The following is a 24,507-nucleotide window of genomic DNA, read 5'->3' on the forward strand; positions in this document are numbered from 1 at the left end:
GACCGCTTCTTTCCATAACCAGTGAAATTAGGAAGCCTTCATAATTTTTTCCATGCGTGGATTTATTACAAAATCAGATATTTAAGGGCAATCGTACCAGTTTCTACAATAATAAAGTTTAATACTTTAAATTACTTGGGAAGATTCCACACATCCTTAAACACTTCATTTAGTATCTCTATTATTCCTTAAGATAAGTTTTCTTACACTACAACATAAAAATATTAAAGTGTTTCTGTTTTCTCCTGTGCTGCAATGTACAGCTTCATGCACTGCAGTCTTCGTTCTCACAAGAACATGCTATGTGTGCATCAACAGTGTCCTGTATATCCTCTGACTTCTGGTCGAACTTAGTCTGTTTGTCCGTCAGGCTGGTAGCCGAATCTGATGGGGAACAAGAAATGAAAAGTAAACAGTATACTTCTGAAGCAGTTCTGCAAGGTACAGCACTTACCATGCACCAGTCATTAATTACAGTGGGCTTGGCTTCTCCTCACTGGCTTACATATTTATGTTTGTCTAAGTCACGCAGAGATGTTCCAGGAAACTCATTTAATTAATAAGCCAGTTCTACCTACTTCCATGTAGAATTTTATTAATAACACATTTAGGAAAGCATATTATAGTCTTAAAGGAAAAACAAACTTGGAAAACAGACATGAACCTATCATCTATATAATCTATATCTACCTTTTATGATCTCTTATTATCTACAATATACCTATAAAAAATATATCCTCCTATATCACTGCACCTGTGTGCAGGAATCTCATCCACACCTGCCCTTCTACTGCCTAAATCAGCTTGGTGAAATTGGATCACACCCAAAGGCAGCTATATATAAAAAATACAAGGCAAGGATCTCTGCTGCACATGATCAGATGTGGCTGAGTCCTCACAGGCTGCAATACACAGTTTTTCAGTTGAATCACAATGTTGACTGTGCTGTTACTCTGCCCTTACCTTGTTAGCTCAAAGCACCATGAAGGGAAGTTCAGTTTAGTTTTTAAATTCCGGTATAATGAAAACCATAGTAAAATTATGACAGAAAACCATCTCTCTCACTAAAGGAAGTTTTACGTATTAATGAAAACAGGGAAACATCTTTGGTCAATACCACAGTAAGTCCATCCCTACCTGTGGATGTTAGATTATTCATACGTTTCAAGTGGGTAACTGAGTCAAGGCACCATTTATTTAGACTTCTGTGCAGCTCCTATTCAGTAGGATTTCTGTTGACTTACCAGCTGGGAGACAGTGGAAACCAACAGTGACTGGAGTAGTCTTGGTGGCAGAGCATCCTTTCATACAGCGCAGGACAGGCTCTGTAGAATAGCACTTGGACTCTACACCCACAAGCTGAACTGTCTTCTCAAGCTTCACAAATGAGCGTCGCAGTTTGCAGGCTGTAACATAATAATTGGTGATAGTTTATGTGCTTACATTCAAAAGCTTAAGATCCCCCCAGAAGGACCCATCTGCCAACACCGCCAATTTGCAAACAACTTTCTTCTATGAAAACTATATTTTCATCATAAGTGAAGCAGCGTCACTGACTGATAAGCTTTTCAAATCAGCTTATTAGATATAGAGCTACTGAAAGTTAATTTCAAATGCAACTGGTTTATTTCTAGGTTAGCATGTAGAAACATAGTCTGATGTACTTTCTAATAAACATTTTTCAAAGTAAACTGGCTTATTGAATAGCTGCAAAACCACATTCAAAAGTGTTGAATACTCAGCAGTGGAAATAAAGGGGGGATTTCTGACCAAATAAAAATAATCACTGAAGAACTACACTATTACCACTGTCATTCAGACACAGAATTGCTGTAGAGAGAGACCAAAAGTCATTGCTGCCAGCCAGTAATATTGATCTCATTTTGGATTCCCAGGACTAGCAGTTAGAAGTATGTGAGAAGCTAAATGGACCACAATTTATTCCTGACTATAAGCTTTATTCTCTAAAATTCCAGCCATTTCCGCCATATGTTAAATGGAACCACAATATGTGGTAACCACCAACCGTGGGAATATTATTTGTGTACATGCATGTGGACTCTGCATCCCTCTAAAGCAAGTTTGATGCCCAGTATTCTTGACAAAGACATAGAAGAATAACAGTTAATGCACAGCTAAACATGTAGAAGTCATCTCCAGGGACCGAGGAAGTCCTTCCCACCAGGACAAGTCTTCTTTACAAAGGCAACGTGCCTGTTCTCCTCGCAGCACTATGGTATGCTGTTGCATCATAACCTCAGCTGAGAGCATCAGCACACCATAAGATCCTAATCTATTGGAACACTTAAAATACAGCTTTTAATTTCAACCATGTTATTAAGTCCCTGGAACTGCTCATACACTTGAATGCTTTGCTTGACAGGTTGCACTGGTTCAAAAACCAGGTGGTCAGCCATGGTAATAACTACTAATCCCCATCTGATTTTTTGATGGGTCAAATGCTGGAAACTGATGTCTGGAAACTGTTGTGCTTAAATCAAAGCATTCCATGTGAATTTATCCTCTTACATTTTTTTCTGATCTTCTTCTAAAACTCTTCAAAACTGACACAAAGATTTTGTTTCAACTTGGTTATTTAATTTCATCTGACTTGTGTATTTTGGCTTGTTAGTTTAACTTGTAATTTCTTATTTCTTTCTAAACTGGCAAATAATTTTAATACTTAATATGTAAGTTAATAATGTATCCTTTTAAAATGCTTTTTATTTCCAAAATGTTTACAGATTCTAAATTTTCTAAACAGATTCTATATTTTCTAAACTGCAGTAATATTATGTTAAATTTATTAGAGCTTGCATACCTCCTGTGCAAGGCTTTTCTTCCAAAATCCAAGAATGCCCAAAGCTCACTGCATCTTTAGCTAGATATCCATTGGGCATCCGGTATTCCTGTTCACATTCTGCGTCATATTTTCCACATATTCCACACATTTTCCCTGCCATCCATAAAGCAACTTGAATCTTTGAGAAAAAAAGTCAAAACCATTTCAAGTTTAAAAAAGTAATACCTATGGAGCAGATTTTTGCTATGCAGGTAGGTCCCTTCCAGTATAAGTTAATGCACAAATGTTTAAAATCTCTTTAGTAAGAATTCAAAAGAGTCTGACAGTCAGATGCCAAACTCCTGTTGTGCTGCAGCATGTTTAACTGTTACAGCCTTTAAAACCCTCTGTGCTAGTCTAGTATGTTATTAGTAGTCTAGACTGTTAATATGCTGAAGCTTTTTTCTGATGGATGTTTTCATAGTATAGGTGATAGATACAGTATGGTTTGTATGATTTCTTACATTCCCATTTCACATTAGTGCAGCCTTTAAAGCATTCATTCATATTAAAAGAATGGCTGCATTTTTGTTGATTTGAAGAACTATACAGCTGTAAGAACAGTGGACAGGAGCTGAAAACTCATTTTTCTTGCAAATGCACTGCTGGCTTAGTGTGTGTACGCTTATGGGCCCATTTCCCAACACATACCTGTACTGCAAGAATAAGGTATTTTTGTTGGTGAAAGATCCTCACTTCTCCCCCTCAGAAATAAATAGCAGGACTGTGCAATCCTGTAGTGTCATCTTCCCTTTGGGGTTTTTTGGGTCCTGCACACATTTGGCTTTGCCAAGGTATTCTCTTGCACTCATACATACAAATTTAAGGGAATCCTATGGAAATTTCTCAACACTCAAGCTTATGAAGAGAAAGAATGATACCCTGAATGTGTATCCATCAAAGTACAATTTATCAATGCCATAGGCTGGAGCAACAAGTACAAGCCCTTGCTTTTCACTGTGGATCCACAGAGGAGCACCTAGAAGAAAACAAAATAAAACAAAGCAAAACCAAAACCAAAACAGACCCGACCTAGCTTCTTTAAGAAAGAAAAAAGCAACTGTAATGTTTCTAAAATGTTCTTGTCCTTGATATTCCTCAATTGTTCTGTTCAAGAAAAAGAACATACAGCAAAACAATGTAGAAATGTGTATATATAGAAAATAGGTGTTTGTAAAAAGTTGGAAAACAATTTTAATGATCACAGATTTATTCATTTTTCTTTGGGTTATTAACATACTCATATTTATTTTTAGAAATTATTACAGAGCTGTCTATAGCATCTGTATAGTTGTGCAGATATACAAGGCCCTGAGTACACTATTGCGGTAAGAAAAGACAAAGAACACTGTCACTGAAGCCATTTCTAGCACAATTATCACTTGCCAGGTACATAAGAAATAGGACAGAGCTCAGCACTGACAGGTGCTAACCCAGCTTCAGCAAGATTTAGCCTGATTCACATACTACAGCTCTACAGTCAGGAAATACCTTCCTTGTATATAGCCCCTGACTGCATAGCACAGAATGAAACAAGGTCCTGCTGTACCTTTCACAGAAAAAAACCTGTTCCTGCTTTGAGAGAAGCAAGCAGGCTATTTTACCAGTTCTCCATATTTATTCCTAGCAGGTTTCAGAATGCTAACCAGATTTATACCTACAGCTCAAATTAGGAAAAACATTGGTACACAAGTGTGGTGAATTTTAGAGAACTCTAATTCAGAAAGTTTTAATCAAGCAAGATTTTTCAGTATAACTGAAACACTTCTCAAATTTGGAACTCCAGCAGGAGCTGCAGTAATGTGTGAAAAGGAGGGACCTTCATATCAGTTATATCTTGCTTAGTTTGGCCACTTCAAGAGCTTAACACTCTAATCAGTCTTTCTAAATGTTCCTATACAAGTGAGTAAAATACATGTTCTTAAATAGAAACTTACAACCAAAGGTAGAAATATTTATTGGATACAAACTGATGGAATCTCTTTGATAGGTTTTTTTTTTTCTTTCTTTCTCCTAACACATATGTGAAAATGAAACAACTGATGCTGCATCACTTACCAGTAGATATGTATGAAACATTCGTCGTGGGGCTTTCAACCCCATCTATCAGCAGTTTCACCTGCCCTTTCACAGAACGCATATCAATTTCCCTGTTAAGGAGAAGAGCGTTCATACCCTGTTTGTATCAGGTTCACATGCATACAGCGACAAAGGCGTTTTCCTGCTCACTAAATATCACTGGTCACAGCATAAGCTCATTTCAGCTACTTCAATTACATCAAGTGTATTCTTGTCACCTAAGATGCAGGATACCATCATCAGCATCACATTCAATATGCATGGAAAGTAAATGAGGGAAATGCTGAAATCCCATGGGCTGCTAACCATTGCAGTAAAGCTCAGATCTGAGCTCCTCTCATGTTAAATGGGGTCAATGTAGTCCGTCACACTCCCAGCATCTGGCAGGAGTTACTTACTGACTGCCAAGCTTGATGTTGATTGCTTTCAGGTTCATAGCTTCTTCAGCCTTCCTCATCATCACCAGGAACTTAAGGTCAGAGCTGCAATCCTGAGCCAAGATGTGGTAGCAGTTTGCTGGCATTGTGTAGTTAAACTGAACTTCGTTAAAGGTTGTGATCTTGTTGTGGGAAACTGAGCAGTGAGCTGGTTAAATAAAATGCCAGTGAGTGTTTGCTCTTCCATAAAAGAAAGTCATTAAATGGCATATTTTATTTTTAGTGCTATATTATTTTAGCTTTATATTTTTTTCTACTAGGTGACATTTTTGTATGACTCTTGGCTACTAAGCACCCATAAATTCTAAAAAAAGGCATGGAAAATATACTCCTCTATCTAACAAAACATAATTGCCAGAAAGTTTAAATGTTATCAATTCAGATAATTGGTATCTTGATCCCTGAAATGCTGATGATTTCTTTACTATATGCACAATATTATCTCCCAGTTGAACCATCCTCGCATTATTACAGCACATTTCCTAATTAACTGGAGACAAATAATCCCAGAAAAATTCAGAAGGTACTCAAGTAATTTGGGAGACTGAGGATGTCATGCTTCTGAGCCTGATTAGACCCTGACCTTTCAAATTCTCGAGCACTGCAGAGGGGGCTTCAGCAAAGACATTCCAGATGGGAGGCTGCAGCTCTGAAGCTGGTATCCTCGGACCTACAGGGAGTGACAGGGGAAGCCTCATGGCTTTTTCATAGAAGATCATCTGAAAAGGAATTCAAAAGCACACTCAAAATACACTTGTGCCAGGTATTCACAGCAAACAGCTGAGGTCAGCTTTTTCTCCTATTTGGAATTAGACTTCAATTTCTTCTACTTTGGTTGACACAGACTTTATGTGAACACAACTGATCTGACTCACTGTCCATGAGCTTTTTGCGTCTGCTTACAGTTTTTGCTCATGGTGTGGGTCACCATTCAGATATTATTTGGGAGAGAATGAATTAGTCCCCTTCAAAGGTAGTTAGGTGAACACTTAGTGAGCTACTACAGATTGAAACACACGTCATTATGAGTACCCATGGCACTCTCTTTTTCCATGAACAAAATCACTCGATAAATATTCTTGGATGTAATATAAGAAGGTTGAAAATAAACAAAAGTTGTTTTTATCATTTGCACCCAAACTGATGCTTACTTAATTTTTCTTTCTCAGAATTGTCCCACTGTAATTAAAATGCAACAGTCTTACTTTCTACTAGGAAAAAATAGGAGACCAATAATAATATTTCATAATTACATCAGGAAGCTTGATAACAACATCACATGTTCTTGGAGAAGTTAGAGCCACGATCACCCTGGCTTGTCGAGAAGGATTCTTGTCTGTTTTTTCAGAGAACCCCAGCATAAACGCAGCCCCAGGGACAAACTTGTAAAACCTTCAAAAATTCAAATCAGAAAGATCTGGTGAAATAGAGGAGAAAAAGCAGCACACATCCCAATCAGGTTGTCTCACGTCTGTGTGTAAGTAGCATACAGAGTCTTCAGGATCATTGGTTAGGTCCCCATGACCACACTCTGCTTTACTGATCAAGTGTTCAGTGAAAGGAAGGATCTGTTCCTCAGTTTTCAGTAATTATGTCCAATATAAAGAATTACTGTACATTACAATAGGATGGCTATGATCTCCCACTCAGCTTTTATGTCTGAAGGCAGTACTTGGACAAATCAGAGAATAAAATAATAGCTGGTACTTTAACCACTAGAATCTCGTGGGTGGATGCTGATTTTTCCCAGCTGACCCATATCATGAACAAGTGGCACTAAAGACTAAAACCTCACCATTCTGCTACGGATCTGACACTTGATGGAACTTTAGGCCACTCCAGTTTCACTTGTACAGCAGGGTGGGCAGCAAACCGCCCAGTTACCAGCTCAGTTGAAATCTTGTAGTCCTGGCAATTCCGGCCCCATTTCAGGTAAGCCTATAATGGAGAGATAAATGGTCCATTTTCAAATGCATGGAACATGGTTTTCCTGTGATGCATACAGCTGTATATAACTATTTTTGAGCCTTACCGCTGCCTTGTGAGCATTAAGGACTGAAGCATCAGCACAGAGCTTCCACTTGCTTGAATCTGTGAGGTTTGACACAAACACCTGCATCCGGGGCCTGATGGAGTCAATATCAGCATATACCACGAGCTGGAGGCCTCCTATCTTCTTATCATTACGAATGCCATGAAGAAAAACAGCTAATACTGGTGTTTTAACATCTCCCAAAAACTTAGGCTAAGAAGAAGGGGGAGAAAGTATGCAGAGAATATAATTAAAAAAAAGAGTTACCATGGAACATTTTAGATGCAAGATCTAGATGGATAAATGAAAAGTAAGCAACTGAACTGCAAATATATACCAGCATATGTACCACACGTATATACATGCCTATAAACTCTCATGCATGTGTCTTTAGTGTGCATGTGCCTCTGCATGCACAGATGGATTTTATCACTGTATTTTACATGAGCCAAAAACTTGTGCCATCTCCTGAGCTACAGCTGATACTGTGGAAATATTCACATCATTAGGATACAGTAATGACTATATGATTTGGGCTTCATTGTTAATACCCATATATTTGACCATGAATGAAAGGGAGTGGTTCAATTTGACTAACAACATCAGCTGTCAGTTGTATTCATCACTCATTCTCACAGCAATAACATCCCCCAGCTAATGTCCTCCTGTTTCTCTCTCTGGTTGGTCTGCTGGCTTTCACCTCACTCTTCAGCTGCGAGTTCTGTGGGGCAGGTGGGTTTTGTGTCTGCACAGCACCCTAGCACAAAATATAATCCAGGACATTGTCTTCAACATCAAGAACCTCCCCCCCCAACAGCAGGGCCTTAAGCATGCTGCGACCTGCAATTCCTTCACTCCATCATTAGACTTCACTTCATCACTTGCCCCAGAGAGCAAGCCTGCACACATCAGACTGGGTGGTGGTGAGGAGCCAAGGTGCCCTATGTCACCTCTGGAGCATGCCTTCTGCTGAGGCTCCCCTTTGCCTTGGCCTCCACCACCAACATCCTTGCGCTGGCACTGCAGCACCTCAACGTCCCTGCTGGTTGCAGAGGTCACAAGATCAGTCTCTGCAGGCATCTGTTGGATGGGATTCCCATGAAGGAAGGGTCACGGTGCAAGTAAGAACGATCCTCACCTCACTGCAGAGGAAAGTGTGTGTGGGACCTATGGTGCGTGTCTCACTCTTGATTGATACCTGAGACTTGAGAGGTTGGTATTTCTCTCTTCCCATTATCCTAGCTGTACAATTACTGCAAGGTCACAGCCACTCTGCCATTCTTCCAAGCTGTCAAAAACCCCTTAAAATGATGCAACTAACCCAGGAAGCAGCTCGAGATGAGGCATGACTGGATCTGGTAGAAGAATAGGTGCTGCTAAGTGGGTCACCTGAGGGTTTCCTTTTTGGGAACTGCAAAAAGAAAACACATTATGCTCAAGAGGGTAACTTAAAAGCATCCTTGAAGAAATTGTACTAGGCAGTGCTGCAGAATACTCTCTGTCACAGCACTTGGTATTGGTAAACTTGCATTCCAACCCTGAGCAGCTCATTGACTTGCAATATGCTTTGTCCTGCTTAGTACATGTGATCTAGCTCAGAAAAATGTTGTTTACCCAAATATATCTGACCCCTCAGAAGAGACAAATAAGGAATATGTCTAGATGAGAATTCCCTGTGTGAAAAAAACAATGGACCAGAGCAAGTCAAACTGAACCAGCCTCTTAATTCAACATAAAAGATCAGAACTGGTTCATTTTACTTCTGGAAGGGCCTGATCAACTGGAGGACACACTGAATGGACCAACTGAATAGAGAGGATCAACTGAACGGACACACACAGCTGAACTTTTTACTTTTTGAGGAACACTAATATCAAGTACACTCCTCCTGGCTGGCTCATGCCCTAGTAAGAATCTTCTGCTGAACTGAAGTACCGTCAAATAAGGTATCCTCCCACATTTGTCAACATTGCTGTCCCGGTGTGTATCAACAGTGATTCCAACCCAAGAAACCAAGTGATCAAAGCCAGTCAAATGACCCAAGCTCTTGATGGTAGGATCTTTACTCCTCCAAAGTGTGCATCCCCACTGCCTCGGTAGAGCTTTGCATCTACTTTGCAGAGCTGCAAATGGCATCGTGAGCGCAACACAAAGGAGAACATAGATCTCAGTCTTTATGCATCTCAGAAGAACCACCACTGTTGATTTGGTCTTCTAAATGTTATCAGTACTGTAATTTCCCTTAACAAAGACAACAAGTTGCCTTTAAGGTTTCCATTTGACTCATGACAGATTCCATACTTAATTTACTGAGGAAATAAAAACTCACCTCTTGTCTATGCGCTGATCTAAAGCGATACTGATAAATTTCATGATCTCCCTTTGAAAATGATAAAAACAAGAAGATGAAAAGTCTCAGAAGAAAAGAAATGCTGCAGTTACATTGAAATCTGAGCACTGGGAATTAAGTAAGAATTTTACCAATTATCATTCATACATAGTTCTGTATGCTTTGTCACAAGCACATAATGCAAGATTTGAAGTCTTTTTGTTCCTACTGCAAAATTAAGACAGAAACGTGCAATATATATTGACAGAAAGTAGTAAGTTGGCAAAAAATGGTTCCCTGCCTATAACAAAAGTTTCAACACACTTGTGGAAACTTTTGAGATGCTTTGAAGTAGACATCTGAGCCAATGATTGCAGGTGTGTTTGCAGAATAAATTTTGCAATTTTATGTTGCTAAAATTTACTGTGTTAACTCATAATTTCATGATTTATGATGCAAATCCAGCTGCCATCAGGAATGTGATTCATGAACATTAGCAGCATCAGTAAACTTAGTGACAGTTACCCATATTTTGGAATAGCTGCTGCTGCTGCTGCTGCTGCTGCTGCTGCCACCTTCCAGATGTCCTGAATGATGCCCATGGCTATGGTGACTCAATGACTTGCTGCTGCTGCTGCTGCTGCTGCTACTGCTGCTGCTACTGCTGTCATTCAGATGACTTGAGTGATGCCCATGGCTATGGTGACTAAATGACTTCCTACTGCTGCTGCTACTGCTCCTACTACTACTACTGCTACTACTACTGCTACTCTTGCTGCTGCTGCTGCTACTGCTGCTACTGCTGCTGCTGCTGCTCTTGCCACTGCTGCTGCTGCTGCTGCTGCTGCTTTTGCTGCTGCTGCTGCTCTTGCTGCTGCTGCTGCTACTGCTCTTGCTGCTGCTGCTACTGCTCTTGCTGCTGATGCCACTACTGCTAGGGCTGCTGCTCTTGCTTCTTGCATCTTTATTTCTTGCTTGCTTTACTTGATCATTCTCATCTTCATCCACAGCCTTTTTACGATCAGGAGAAGCAGCAGATGATGAGGAAGAAGAGGCAGTTGAGGAGGCAGAAGATGAGCTGGAGGGATTTTTTGCTTTGGGGTCTTTCCCAAGCTCTGTTAGCATAGCATTTCCCTTCTTAGAAGGTTGCTTCTTCTGGTGTCGCGTTTTATTTGCAACCTGCAAAAACAGTTCAAAGAGAAGTGCAAGAGAGGGGATACATCTGGTTCTGTATTTACAAAGTAAAACTTCTCTGGGTGTCAGACAAGCTGCTCATATAAGCCTTTCAAGGGACAGCAACTTCCCTGCCTCACTCACCGCAGAAGCTGCGGAACTCCCTTAGATCCACTCCGCCTAGCTGAAATCTAGCCCAGCATGGAGGACCAGTCCCAGCTGGATGCACCCCGTAGGGTCAATCCCTCCAGATGTGGCACTGGCTGACAGGCCTGGCACTGGCACCTTTCAAACTAGCCCCATCCTTGCTTTTCCATGCCAGCTTTCCACACTGAACTTCAAATTCTTGACTTCATTTATGGGAGAATATTCCTCCCTCCCATGCTCAAAGTCTCTTACCTTGAACACATTTTCAATGCCTAGAATCTTCTTCAGTTTAGCTTGAATGTCCTCATATCGAGATGACTCATCCTCTTCCTCAGACTCTGAGTTTACCACATGAATTATTTTCGAAGCTGCTCTGGATCCTGCCTGAATCTCCAGCTGAATTTTGTCAATATCAGCATCTGTTTGAACTACACACCAGTTGCCCGTATTAGAAGGTTATACTGCTTCAAGTAGCACCGACAAACCTAAGATGACAAGGCTTGTACTCAGTATTGTACCTGGTATCAAGACTATTTTAGCTTCATGTTCTCCAATTAATCTGTGCAAATACGTATTTTTTAGGAAACTGGCATCTTGTGATCTTCTGGAAAAGCAGAGCTGACAACCAAGACGATGCAGTTTGACACAAATGTCTCGTTTATGAGTTTTTCTTCCTGTACCATAGCGAAGATCCTCTTGAGAGCTATAGGCATGCCTCCTTGGCATGCTGTCAGCTCCTTGCTGCATTGGAGATGAGTACATGAATACCACTGAGAGCCTATCATAGGCAAGAGTAAAACTGCAGACATGTGCATCACGGAAAGGGTAAATATTACTGTATAAGCAAAAAGGAATAGGTTACCATTGTGGAACCTTCACTGGAAGCTCTCTCTGACGGTTTGAAAGGTTCTTCCACAATATCTGATGAAGCATCTTCTGGGAGAATTGAAGTCCTCTTTTCAACACCTAGCTCTCCTAAATTTCTTGATACAGCAAAAGCCTTATGTCTGTTGAGATATGCACAAAAGATGGTGAATTATTCCAACTCCTTGTCTTTGAATTAAATGAAATACATCCCTGTCAGTATCATGTGCCAGCAGAGAGACATGTTGTTTGAACATAGGGTTTGTATATGCAACTATATGTATAAACGTTATTAAAGAGTTCATGACAAACATCAGTTCCTTATATCACAGGAAGTTTTCAAAATCTGGATAAATTTAAACAAATTTCCAAAACATGAAAGGCAATCATTTAAAAAATAAAAATTAAAACCCCTAAAAGACAATAAAATAATAAACAAATAAAAATTAAAACCACAAAATAATAAACAAATTAAAATAAAAATCTCCTAAATAATTTAGGTGTCTTGTGACTTTTAACTCCCCTGTTTCTATTCCTTGCTCTTTATCCCAAAGGTTCCGCTACACACTGAAAAGTCACTCTGCCTACCTAGAAACCTCTGTAGGAGGTCAGTGAATGGTGAACTTTAAGGTTTCAGCAACAGGAAATATTCTGAAATAATGCTACCGTACCTTCCAACCACTATCTCAATTTCCTCATGGCATGGATTTGTTTCAATCTTAATATTTTTCACTTTCACGTCTATCTTGGCATCAAACTTCATTGGCACTCTTGTCAGGACCTTGCCTTGAATTTCAACAGCATGTTGAAAGTATTCTGTGTTGACACCCATTGTTGCGACTGTATATACGTATAAACTGAAACAGAGTGAAGTGGTCAGATGTAAGAAAGGTGCTCTTTTTTAACAGGTGGTTCTGCCTTTTCATAAAAAACCTCCATCATATGTAAAGCCTTAGAAACCTGCCATACCCTGGGTTTATGTCAGACCGAATCTGCATGGTGGATTCAAGCAACTGGGAAGGTCTAAAATCTCCAGTTAAAGGGGGGGTCATCTTTCCATCAACTGCAAACGACAAAACAACATTTAAACACCGTAAAAGTGAAATAAAGGATTTGAATTTAAGCAAGACACAGTTTTCAAGAAGAGGTAATATTTTTGTTAATACAACAAATATGGCTGGAAAACAAGACAGACTTTGGGGTACATGAGATCTTTCACGAGTCTGAAAAATACTGAAAATATACAGAAAGCTTGTTCTGTAGGCAAAGGTTCTGATGCAATATATTGAAAATGGAAATAAAAATACAGTAAGAAAATAAAGAGCTAACCCAAGCTGAAAGCTTGTTAGTTAGTATAACATTAAAATTTCAGAAACGCGAGGAGCCAGAAGACAGAGTAAATGGTGGGCAACCAGGCTAAACAAACCCTGCTCTCCAATCTTTCCTCACATCAAGTGTGAACATCTTGTACTGCGGACCCCAAACTAGACGTTGTACTCCAGATGCAGCCTCAGGTGTGCTAAATAGAGGGGGAAAATAATTTTCATGTTAGCTCTGCTCTTGCTGTTGCAGCCAAGGATGCAGTTGGCCTTCATCACCACAAGAGCACACTGCTGATTCACTATACCAGCTTATCCTCCAGGCCTCCCTGGCCCTTTTCTGCAAAGATGCTTTTTGTCTGGGTGACATACAGCTTATACATTGGATGGGTTACTCCATCCCAGGTGAGGGACTTTGCCTTGCCTTTGTCAAATTTCATCGCACTTCTGTCAGGCCATGCCCTCCAGGCTGTCAGGGTTCCCTGGGGTGGCAGCCTGACCCCCCAGTGCAGTGACTGCTCCCACCAATTCAATGTCATCACTGACACAGGTTTGCTGAGGGTGCCTTCTTTTCCAAAGTTCAGATTGTTAAAAGAGACCATGCACAAGTGCTAACAACAGAAGAATGCTGCTCATAACGAGCCACCAATTAGACTTTCATCTGTTGACTACTCTTGGAGATCAGCAGTCCAGACAGCCTTCACTCACTTTGTAGCCCATCCACCCAATCCATACCTCCCCAACTTGGCTACAAGGATGTCACTTAAAAAAAAAAAAAAAAAAAAATTAAAACACCCACAAAACTAGGAACAGGTTCAAAGATCTTATTAAATCAAACTAACAAACCAAAACCCAAGAGCAGTGAAGAGTGGGCACATGCGAGACTTCTATAAAGAGCACAAGTACATGCACTTCTCCCTTCATTCCTTATGTGGTGTCAGCAGAAGGAAGGGTCACTTTTGCCTAAATGAAAAGTCTGCTGCACAACAAACAGTATGAGCACTGAATTGACTTCTTGGTAAGTATTCGTACTTGCACATTTATTCTTTTAAAACAGAGCTCTCTGTCTCTTTTCACAAGCACTCTTCTCTACCTGCCTTCTCTAACGTTACTGGTAGTCATCTTCGGATTGTCCTGTGTTTTCTTCTCTGTTTAAATCACCACTGAATCCTGCTTAGCTTGTCTGTGCATCTCTCGGGAGCCATCCCCTTCTGCCCATGTCTGCGCCAGCTCCCCATGCAGCTCTTGTTTTTTCTGGCCTTGAATGGTGTGACTTTCTCTCTCTGGTTTCCCAGATTCTCACCTCAACTTCTCTGTCTTCAATCCATTCAAAGATGAGGCAGAAATCAGCTGTGTCCAGCTTCTCTCCAAACACCTTCACCCCCTCCCCTCCACTACAAAAATAAGTTCTTTTTCTAACTTCCTGGTTTTGCCCTTCCTTCTCCAGCCCCTCTTAGCCTGTCCCTCTCCCCCCCTGCTCAGAGCTCGCCCACCTGATCTCGTACACCCCAACCCACCGTTGACGGCCGCACGTGCCAGAGCGGTCGTGTATGACCCGTACTCCAGCGGCAGACCCGTGCAGGTAGGAACGATGTATCGCAGCTCTCCCAGCCACACCGGCTGCGTCCATTGTCCTGCGATGCCGTTGCGGATTTGGCTGATGATTCTCTTCATCACTGTGTTCCTGTCAGCAGGTTCTAGCACAGTCTGCAGTAAAACAGAGGTCCGAGAGGTTTAGATATAAAAGTACAACGGTGTCAAATCTTGCAAAGAAAATTAGGGGTCCCTGGTACCTTCACAGCCTGATGCAGGACTTCCTTATTGATGTTGACGTAGGCCAGCTCTTGGCCAAATATCTTCAGGTAGGCTGATATCAGGGGGGTTTCTGTTGGCAGCTCCTTCCATCCCAGCAGCTAGGGAACAGAAAAAGAAAGAAGCAAAGTTCCTTAATGCAACACTTTACAAATGATAATTCAGCAAGGTGATCAAACCCATCACTGACCAAGCTGCAGTCTTCCATTGCTGCTTGCGTTTCCTTGCCGCTTTGTAAATAGCTCAGTGTCACTAATTCAGACGTACGCCCTGTCACTGAGGTGCCCACGAATAGCCTCCTGCCCCGTGCTCTGCATTCTCACGCAGTAACATTGACACAGAGGGTCTGGGGCATTAGTACCCCTAAACCCGGTCTGAAAGCACAGCAACGAATCGCCTTTTCTCTTGAAGACAAGACTTGTAAACTAAGTGAGGTAGATGAAGGGAGGGAGGAGGAAGCCTGCCAGGCACGAGACAGACACCCGCTGCAATGCCCTCCTCCCCGCTCCTCCTGCAGCCACACCTGGGGTGGGGAGGAGGCAGGGCCAGGGCCAGAATTTGCAGAAGCTATCGCAACCGTCGCAGGAGTGACGTCCCCTGCACCTCTCTCTTTCACAGAAACACTCAAGCTGACCGCTAGGCGGGTAGTTTACCTTCTGAGACAGGGCTTAACCAGCACAAGAAGCCCCACTAAATATTCCCTCACATAACCCACACGTTGCATTACTGAAAATACCTACAGCTTTTCCAATCTCCTTTATCTTTTTGTATGTGGGATATTCAGCAAACGGGATGTTGCGTTTCATGATGATGTCTGTGAGGCCTTCCACGCGGACACCAACCTACCAAAACAGTGTGCAAAGGAGCAGTCTGAAACGTACTTACAGAGACAAAACTTTGTGGTCAATTTTAATTTTAATTTGCTTTATTATTGATTTAGGTAAATATTTACCTCAACCAAATCAGCCACTGACCCTGCAGAATATGCCACCAGCTTGGAAATTATTGCCGATGGGAACATCGTTCCTGGGCTGTTCATAACAAAGACATCTCCTGCAGCACCAACTTTGTAGTTATCTATGGCAGAAGTAAACAAAAGACACAGCTTTTCTCTAACCATTCTGCTTATCATTCAAGATCATATTTCTGCAGCTTTTTCCATTGCCAACTCTAACTTATAGCATTACATAAATTTTAACTGTTTAGGCCCAAATTAATAAATGGCTACTCATGCACTTTTAAATATGTGACTGTCACATTTAATTCAATTTCTTATTGAAAGGCAGAATGCCATATTTCTCCAAAGAACTTAATGTCTCTGAAGAATGGATTTCTGAAGTGAAAGTTTCCTGGTCACTGAAACGCTTTTACTCACCAAAGTAATCACCAAAATGCATGACCTTGCTATACCGATAGCTCAGCCTGTCCAATTTGGGGGCCAGCAGCTTAAGGGCGATATTGCAAGCCGAAGATCTAAACAAAATAAGAAAGGTAATAATACCCAGAAATAAGCTGCACCCCATCAGAATATAAACTGAATTCAGTCTGTCAGCAGATGCAGTGCTGACTAACAAGAATGTAACAGAACTTATTACTTGCAGACGATCGACCACTTTGTTCCTGTCTCTACTTACATGTTGTACGTGTATGGCAATCTGCTCTTCGACAAAGCCCTCATGTGGGAATACACGAAACTGGCCACTTGCAAATTGCTCTCCTTCATTGCCACATTAGCTATCGTTGTTATTAAGGGAAGGGCAGGCCTTGTCTCAAAGATAACAGCACAAGCCATCATTCGCACTTCGGGGGGAAGCGACTGGTCTGCAAGGATCTGGATGAGATATCCCTGCACCTGCAGAGGAAAAACAGTGTCTGGAATTACCCATACTGGAGACTTCTTCCGCAGACTGGATCCACATGTAACCCGCAAGAAGTATGTGAGGGGGGTCATTATGCCTGCAGAAAGGTTTCCTGATCTTTTTTACTGCATGGTTCCACATCATTTTACTAAGACAAATGAAGCAGCCATGGAGGAACAGCCCCCTGGAGAAGGGCTGGCACTGAATCTGAAATAAATGTCCATATATCAATGTATTGGGTCAACCCACCACAATCAAAAAGACATCAGCATAGCTTTTTGCATTAATGACATTCAAAGACCAGAGAATAACGTTGGAAGAAACAACTGTAGATAATAAGATTCATTCTTTGGAGTAACTCCACTAACTCAGTGAGCATGTTTCACTATTTTAGACCACTTTTAAAAGCAGAGCTTCAGCAGCTCTCCAAAGACAGTCTGCGTGGATGATGTCTCATATAGCTCCTATATCTACACCATCTGAAAGGCAGGAGTCTTGTCTACGATTACCATACCAGCAACCTCAGCAGGAGGTTGGAGGTGACTCATCCAATCTTAAGGGAAGGGTCTAAAAGAGGCAGAGCGATGTTGACATTTTGTCTGGGAGGTCAATAGAAAGTGAGTCTCTCTCTCCTCCTGACTATCGAGGCAGTTTAAATTATATGTCTGACTTTTAGGTGGCTAAATTTCCACTATATATAATTAGCACAGGACTTAATTGGTTATGACAGATGACTAAAGAAATACTGCTGGTATCCTTCTGGAAGGTTCCTACTGACTAATAATTATTACAGCTTAGCGGGAAACATCAGCTGAAATATAAAACTGTATTGTGTTGTTCTTAAAAATAATCCTTTTTTTTTAAACATGCTGAATCCACACACATGATACCATTCAACTCATTACCCGTACAGTATATATTCTCTAATTCACTAAGTAAAGAAATCCCTGACAGATCCTACTTACTGTTTTGGGGTCCTTCCAAGCTATTTTTCTCAAGGCCATTATGGCATCAATCTGAACATGGATGGGGATATCAGAAGCACTGGATGAAGATATGGGAAGGAACTTCACGATGCGCTTGATGCTGGCTGGTTCTCCCATGTTGCCAATGCACTTCAGAGCTAATTTCATTTTGTCTTCACGGCCCCTGCTGATCGCTTCATCTGCCAGGTCATGGATGGGCTATAGACGAAGCACAGTTCAGTCTTCTCCTCCTAATGTATAGATTGTCCACAGTGTTCCCCTTACCCACTGAAAAGCCTATCACAATAAAGCAACTGGGTTTAGTAAAATCACTCAGTGATGGCTTCTCTCAGGATTTTACCTTACAGTGCGAAAACTGTGTTTTCAGTGATGAAGCAGATATCTACGTTAATAAAATGATTCATTGCCTTTTTTCTGAAGGAGCTATGAAATGTGTATTTGCAAGTCCAATTGCCATTTTTATACTGTATCTTAAATGAATTAAGCTAATGTAAGTAACATTACTGAGCTATTAAGAACAACCTAACAAAAAGCCACCCACCTGAAGAGCTTCTTTTGGACAAGCTGAGGTCTGAGAACAGTATCTATTGATCACAGAACTGTATCCCAAGTAGGCAACTTGCTGAAGCATGGGACTTTTCTGGATTCGAGAACTGGTCACTAAATCCTGGGGGGGGAGAGGGGGGGAAGGGGGAAAAAAATTAATTTGGTATTTAATACAGTGTTTCACATAGCTTTCAGAGCAGGAAAATAATCAGAGCTTATCTGAGGGGAGCAATTTCAGAATGATTATTGTTCACATCCAAACAAATTAAATCAGCTTGTAAACATTTTATTTGCAAGCTTCACTTAGGAGCTTAATTCCCAATTAGTTTCAATATATAAAAGTTTACATAGCACCATTTTGATTTTCCTCAACTGAGCATAACACTGAAAATACAAAGATTATGGGTAAACATCAATCTATAAATAGAATATCCTTAGAACAATGTGCAACTCAATTTTATTTATGATGCATTCTCACATCATATCTTTTTTTCCTATTTAAGAAGAATATTGACTAGAGATGGCAAAAATCCTGTTCAGAATAAATGATTCATTATAGCATCAAAATATTTGATGTTTACATTAATTATTTACAATAATTGATGTGTACATTAATACTTTCAGTTGCAGCACTTTCCAGTTCATAGGAATAGTTTGCAATTAAAAGAGCTATTCAAATGACATAACACATGAATCACCATTTGTTTCAGAAGCAAGAGACTGAAGTGGACAAAGTTTTGTCTGTAGAAGGCATGACATGTGATCCCGGCAAGCTAAAGTGAGAATTATTCTCAGAAGCTGTTAGGAGAGAAGGGCTTTTATATCCATGTAGCAAAACGAAGACACAGGACTGAACTCTCCTCCCACATATGTAATGTTAAAAGAAATGAATGATTCAACATTTGCACAAAACTGGTGTACAGGAGAGGAGAATGCAGTCTCTAATGTACTTAATAATCAAAGATTGTCATCAATTATCATTCCTTTTGTTATCAGATAGGAGAGATTCACATGGATTTACTCACTGCTGCTGTTGAAACAGTGTGTTCATCAGCTTTCAATAAATGGAGAGCAAAAGAAATGCTTAGAAGAGTCTGAATGTAGCTAAGGTCATCATTGCGAATTCTGGTCTTAATGAATTTGAGTGCTTCTGTGGTGCCTGTCGCAGAAACGGCACTCAGCAGCCATCTCCTGCAAGCAGGTTAAAAAAAAAATCTCAATTCTCCAAAAATGAAAAAGTTTCTTGTAAGTTGGTATGATGAAATACCTGTAGCGGGGTTTATCTGAAAATTGTCTCCAGATGGACTCAAGACTATCAGCGCTTGCTATCCGGCAGAGCTGGACAAGCTCCAAGAATCTGTACGGAACGTCATCGTGGAAATCCTGTTGGTTATTCTGGACTATGTGTTGCAGTGTTTCTACTATCTGTTATAAAACATGAGAGAGAGGGCATACATAATTAAATCCCTTGGAATTCATGATCATTGCTCTTTTATTCATTTTTTTATTAGGAAAGCAATTTGAAGACCTAAAAATACTGTACCCGTTGCTCGGGGTTTTTCATCTTGATTAGCTGCAGTGGCATCTGTGGCAGTACTGACGGGAAGCGGTAACGAAGGCCTCCGTAGCTCTGCATGGAAATGTCCGGGGCGCTCCCCCGTTCACTTCTCACTTCAAGCAAGGTGAGTTGTTGTCTGTCAAGAGACAGGTGTCACAGGAGGAATGAATTAACTTTCTTCCTCCACCTGCCTTGGCTGTTTGTTGGTTCAGTGATACGGTGATGGTATCAGTTTTACCCTTTAACCACTTTTCTTATCATAGTAAAGTCTTACTATTTGCTAATGGATAAAGCCTTCTAATTGGAACAAAATAGTTTTAGAGCTATCTACAATGAAATCTTTCCTGAGGAGGAGCTAAACCACCATCTCCTGAATGAGAGCTACCAAGTCAGTGTAAACGATGATCTTATTTCTATGTGCACCATCTTCCTCCTGACACTATAAATTAGCCCTTTTTCAGGACAGACAGAGTAATAAAGTTGCATTCTTGCAGTATAAGCAAGCAAAAGAGCTTTTCTCCTTTTCTTCCATGTAACTGTAGTGCCAAGTTCACCAGGGTACAAAAAAATAATGGTTCACAGAATTTTTAGGAGTGTGGAAACCCCAACTATGAGTACTCACAGCTCTACCCAACTGCTGGGGAGCTCAAGTCTCACTTTACTTTGACTGGGAGTGAAAGGGACTGCCAGAATCTATAACTGTTCTCACTTTGGGAAGCAAGCCCATGTCCCACCTACCTTGCTTCCATGACAGCAACACCGGTAGGTTCACTGAGTGGTGAGATCTGATATACCTGCTGTGACAGCACTTCGGTGATGAGAGTACCGCTGTCTGACTGCTTCAGTTTGTAGGAGAAAGCCGCAGTCCCTTTTATGAGCCTTCCTTTCTGGAGGAGGACAGAGAGACCCCAAGAGTGAATGGGAACAGAGTGGCCATGCTTGTAATTTGGAAGATCTTTTCACATCTCACGTACCATCATGTCAACAGGACAAGGATAGATGTAAGCCATTCCAACACTCTTCATCACTTTTTCCTGGCAATTATTTTGGTCTACGGTTTTGGTAACAGAGACTCGGCTGTTCTTCCTGTCTTCCTGGATGACATACCTTGTATGGCAAACACCTCCAATTCCAGCCTGTGCACGTCAATACAGATAATGAGATTTCCCAATTACATCAGGATTTCACTGCCTGAGAAGAAGTTTTACTGAACGAAGATTCTGAAGGAGCAGTATGAGGGTAAGGACCTACTGAACAGTCTTAATTATGCTTTGAAACCTGTTAACACTACACACAATGAATCCTATCGAACTAAAAAATAGACACATGAACAGTACTCAGTGAGGGGATGGAGTTTAAAATGAAAAAGTAATCAACTAATTAATATCAACAATGAACAAATAAAATGGATCAAGTAGCTCTATCAGGGAAGCCATATAACAAATACATTCACAGCTAATAATTCTTTTTTCTTCAAAGGACTGCATGTTAAGTCTTAGACAAATGTCTTAATAGGAATCCAGCCCATATAATTCCTTCAACACGTACACGCACACATTTTCTTCTGTGTGAACGAAAATCGTCTTTTTTGATAATGAACATTTGAAAGTAGAAACTTGAAGGAAGAGCACCTAAAGACAACACATCCTTTAGGTACAGTAGTTTTAGCACAGAAAAAACAAACCTCTTGCAATTCATACACATTCTGTGACTTTTTAATGGTTATCTGCATCATGTTCAGTATTCCTCTCACTATGTTAACACACATATCGGGGCAGTCTTCTGGGCCATAAATGTTTCCAATCCGTCCACTACTGTATTCAAACTTGAAGGGCCGGGTAAAACACGAAGAAACCATTTGCGTGATTTTGGAAGATCGAGTAAATGAGTCCCTGGGCCAGATGCCATTGTATTCCTCGAATTGTGGAGACCGGATCTGGGAGGAAATTAAGAAAAGATACTTATGTGAATAAAATCACTTTGGTTCTAAATATGCAAACAGATTGGAAGAAATTAACATAATCACTAGTTATATACTCTTTCCTTCCAAATGTAGGCTTAGAAATTTATACAGCAGTTTATTCGTCTCTTGCTTACACTATTGTAAAACCAGTACAAACCCTGTGGGCTCAGCAGTGTTATTTTATCTTACAGAAGCAGTTAACGTATCGCTATTATCTTCCAGGGACATTTTAAACATTTTACTTGCATTAACTTTATAGGGAGAAAAGCTGATTCAAAAAGTAATTTTTAAAATTCAAATAAAATTCTCCCAATTTTTTCAGCCTTAAAATAAATGTTCTGCTTTAGGTGAAATTTAGCACTTAAAAAGTTTATATCATTCTAAATGGCAAAAAAATAAAGTTTTAAAATGCTTCATTTTAACTCCTCTCCTTCCAAATTTTTTTAACTGTACTAGTTCCTATATTTGATTCTGTTACCAGCTGGGCTGAAACCACAACAGATTCATATTTGTAAATTGCTTGAATCAACCCAATTATTTTTTTAAAATAATGAACAATGTATTTACAAACCTCCCCCCCCCCCCCCCCATATTGAGACACAATGTAAATCAGAAGCAATTGCAATAACTTTGGCAAAAATTACTGCCAGTTTAGGTGTCTCAGAGCCCAGCCTGGTGCACGCCATATAAGAATTTCAGGGTGAAGACTATAGTGTGAAATGCTATCCCATAGCCCATAATTTTGACATCTTGCCCTCATCAGTGAAAGAAGATCTACAGCTCAACTACAACCAGCGAGAGCTCTGACACTGAACTCAGTGCCCAAAAAGGAAGCTCTGATTTGTATCTAAATCAAACAGACAAAAGTATTTTTCTGAAACATTTATTTCAGATGGGTCAGATCCTGTCTCTGTTGATGTTGGCAGAGGCATGATTTCACATGTACAGAACTTTTACTGCATTATCCAAACACTAAATATTATTACATGCTCCTTTTTGATGCCTTTCATTTTTCAATCCTTCTTTCATCACTTATCACTTTTTATCCTTAGCTTTTATCACTTTCTATGTCTACGTCTATTAATTGCCTGCATGACAATGATTTTACATACCCAAGTCCTGGCTTCCCAAAGAAGTTGGAAATGCGTGTTGAGGCTACAATCAAATCTTAAACTCAGAGCAGGCTTGAGCGCCTTCAGTTAGAAATAAACATTTTCTAACAGAACCCCTGATTTTGGCACCTCTTTTTCTGACACAAAGTCTTGAGGAACACCTGCTACAAACAATTTCCGCAACAAACGCTGGTAAGTGACCGGGTGCCAAATCACTCATCACTTCTGAAACTGTAGCTTGCAGATCATTCTCTGACATCCACAGCACTAAGTCTCCAGTTGTGTTTCCTACAGTTTTCCTAAACCACAGATTAGCTGGATGCAGTTATGACTGTGATTTATAGTTCACTGTTGCATGGTACATTTGGAAGAAGACATGGTACCTTGAGGAGGTAAGTGTTCTCTGACAGCCCACTGATCTCTAGTTTGCTGCTCAAGCGCACGCCGGCTTTGGCTAAACTTTTTTCTTGAAGCCCATTCAACACCCAGCCTTCATAGCTGTACAAGTGGCTCTTTCTGCTACTGAATCCAGGGTCTGTGGGGAATAATAGCCATTTTTACAATACTTGCAAGCGTGTTCTAATAAACCGAAATCACAAAGTCACCAAAAGAAGGTTATAGAAGGAAATCTACTTACCAATGTCAAACTTCTGGCTACCTGCAAAAGGAGATAGAAAACCACATGAGTAACATTCAGTCTAGATCCAGCTGTTGCCACTGAACTTAAGGAAATTTTGGGAAAGAGAGATGAAGGGATATGTAGGCTTACCTACAAGGGTGAGCGCTAGTGCAAATATGATTCCCCTCATAGTGAAGGTGAATGGGGCTCTGCCAGACATGGTGAGACTTTTATGGAAGAAAGCTCAGGAACACGTGGCTGTGTTTTGCTGAATTCTCAAGTTTTTTATCAGTTTATGTAAACAATTTCCTTTTTGCAATCATACTTTCTCTTCAGAAGGAATGACAGAAATCAAGTCATACTTTGGCATCTCACTGATTTTTTCATATAATCCCTTTGCTGGATTGTTTAAAAGTTTCTGCTTATCCTAGTAAAATTATTTTAGTAGGTTGTTTACAATGAATTTACAATAAACACGTTACTTAATTTCCTAGATTGAGTCACGGCTCGCTGCTGGTGTTTGGTCCTGCCACAGATTAGGCTGATTTTGCCCAGGTTATGCTGACCTGGCATCTGACCCAAACTGTTATCTAACTGATAGTGGTCCAATTAACAAAGTAGAGTCAGCGTCACGCACATTAATTCTTTCTCTCCCTCAGCACTGGTTTACAGCCATCCCTGCAGACAGGAGGCAAGGACAGCTAAGCCCTTGCTATTCTTACATTAAGATGTGCACCAAAGCACATTTAACATCCTACTGAAAACCCGTGTATATGGGATATATATATTTATTAAATAAATCAGATGATCAGCATGTCCTTTCAGCTCCG

At 40.5% G+C, this 24,507-nt stretch overlaps 1 protein-coding gene across 1 annotated transcript; it reads right to left on the minus strand.

Moving 5' to 3' along the window:
- On the minus strand, positions 1 to 24,043 carry LOC104314194 (vitellogenin-2). Its single transcript, XM_069789107.1, has 35 exons — positions 23,828 to 24,043; positions 23,696 to 23,716; positions 23,442 to 23,593; positions 21,668 to 21,919; positions 20,958 to 21,119; positions 20,722 to 20,870; positions 19,969 to 20,119; positions 19,693 to 19,850; positions 19,451 to 19,616; positions 18,421 to 18,546; positions 17,859 to 18,077; positions 16,669 to 16,886; positions 16,410 to 16,507; positions 15,987 to 16,111; positions 15,775 to 15,876; positions 15,016 to 15,135; positions 14,740 to 14,929; positions 12,873 to 12,966; positions 12,575 to 12,760; positions 11,902 to 12,046; positions 11,558 to 11,780; positions 11,292 to 11,467; positions 10,245 to 10,898; positions 9,720 to 9,770; positions 8,712 to 8,801; positions 7,391 to 7,603; positions 7,154 to 7,296; positions 6,612 to 6,750; positions 5,942 to 6,077; positions 5,320 to 5,506; positions 4,901 to 4,992; positions 3,724 to 3,821; positions 2,822 to 2,981; positions 1,245 to 1,406; positions 1 to 384 (listed from the first exon to the last, which is right to left on the minus strand). The coding sequence occupies exons 1-35, from the start codon at positions 23,895 to 23,897 to the stop codon at positions 266 to 268; spliced, it is 5,547 nt and encodes a 1,848-aa protein (XP_069645208.1). The 5' UTR covers positions 23,898 to 24,043; the 3' UTR covers positions 1 to 265.
- Between the last annotated feature and the right edge of the window lie 464 nt (positions 24,044 to 24,507).

This window comes from Haliaeetus albicilla, chromosome 8 (assembly GCF_947461875.1).
Source record: "Haliaeetus albicilla chromosome 8, bHalAlb1.1, whole genome shotgun sequence".
Taxonomy (NCBI): Eukaryota; Metazoa; Chordata; class Aves; order Accipitriformes; family Accipitridae; genus Haliaeetus; species Haliaeetus albicilla.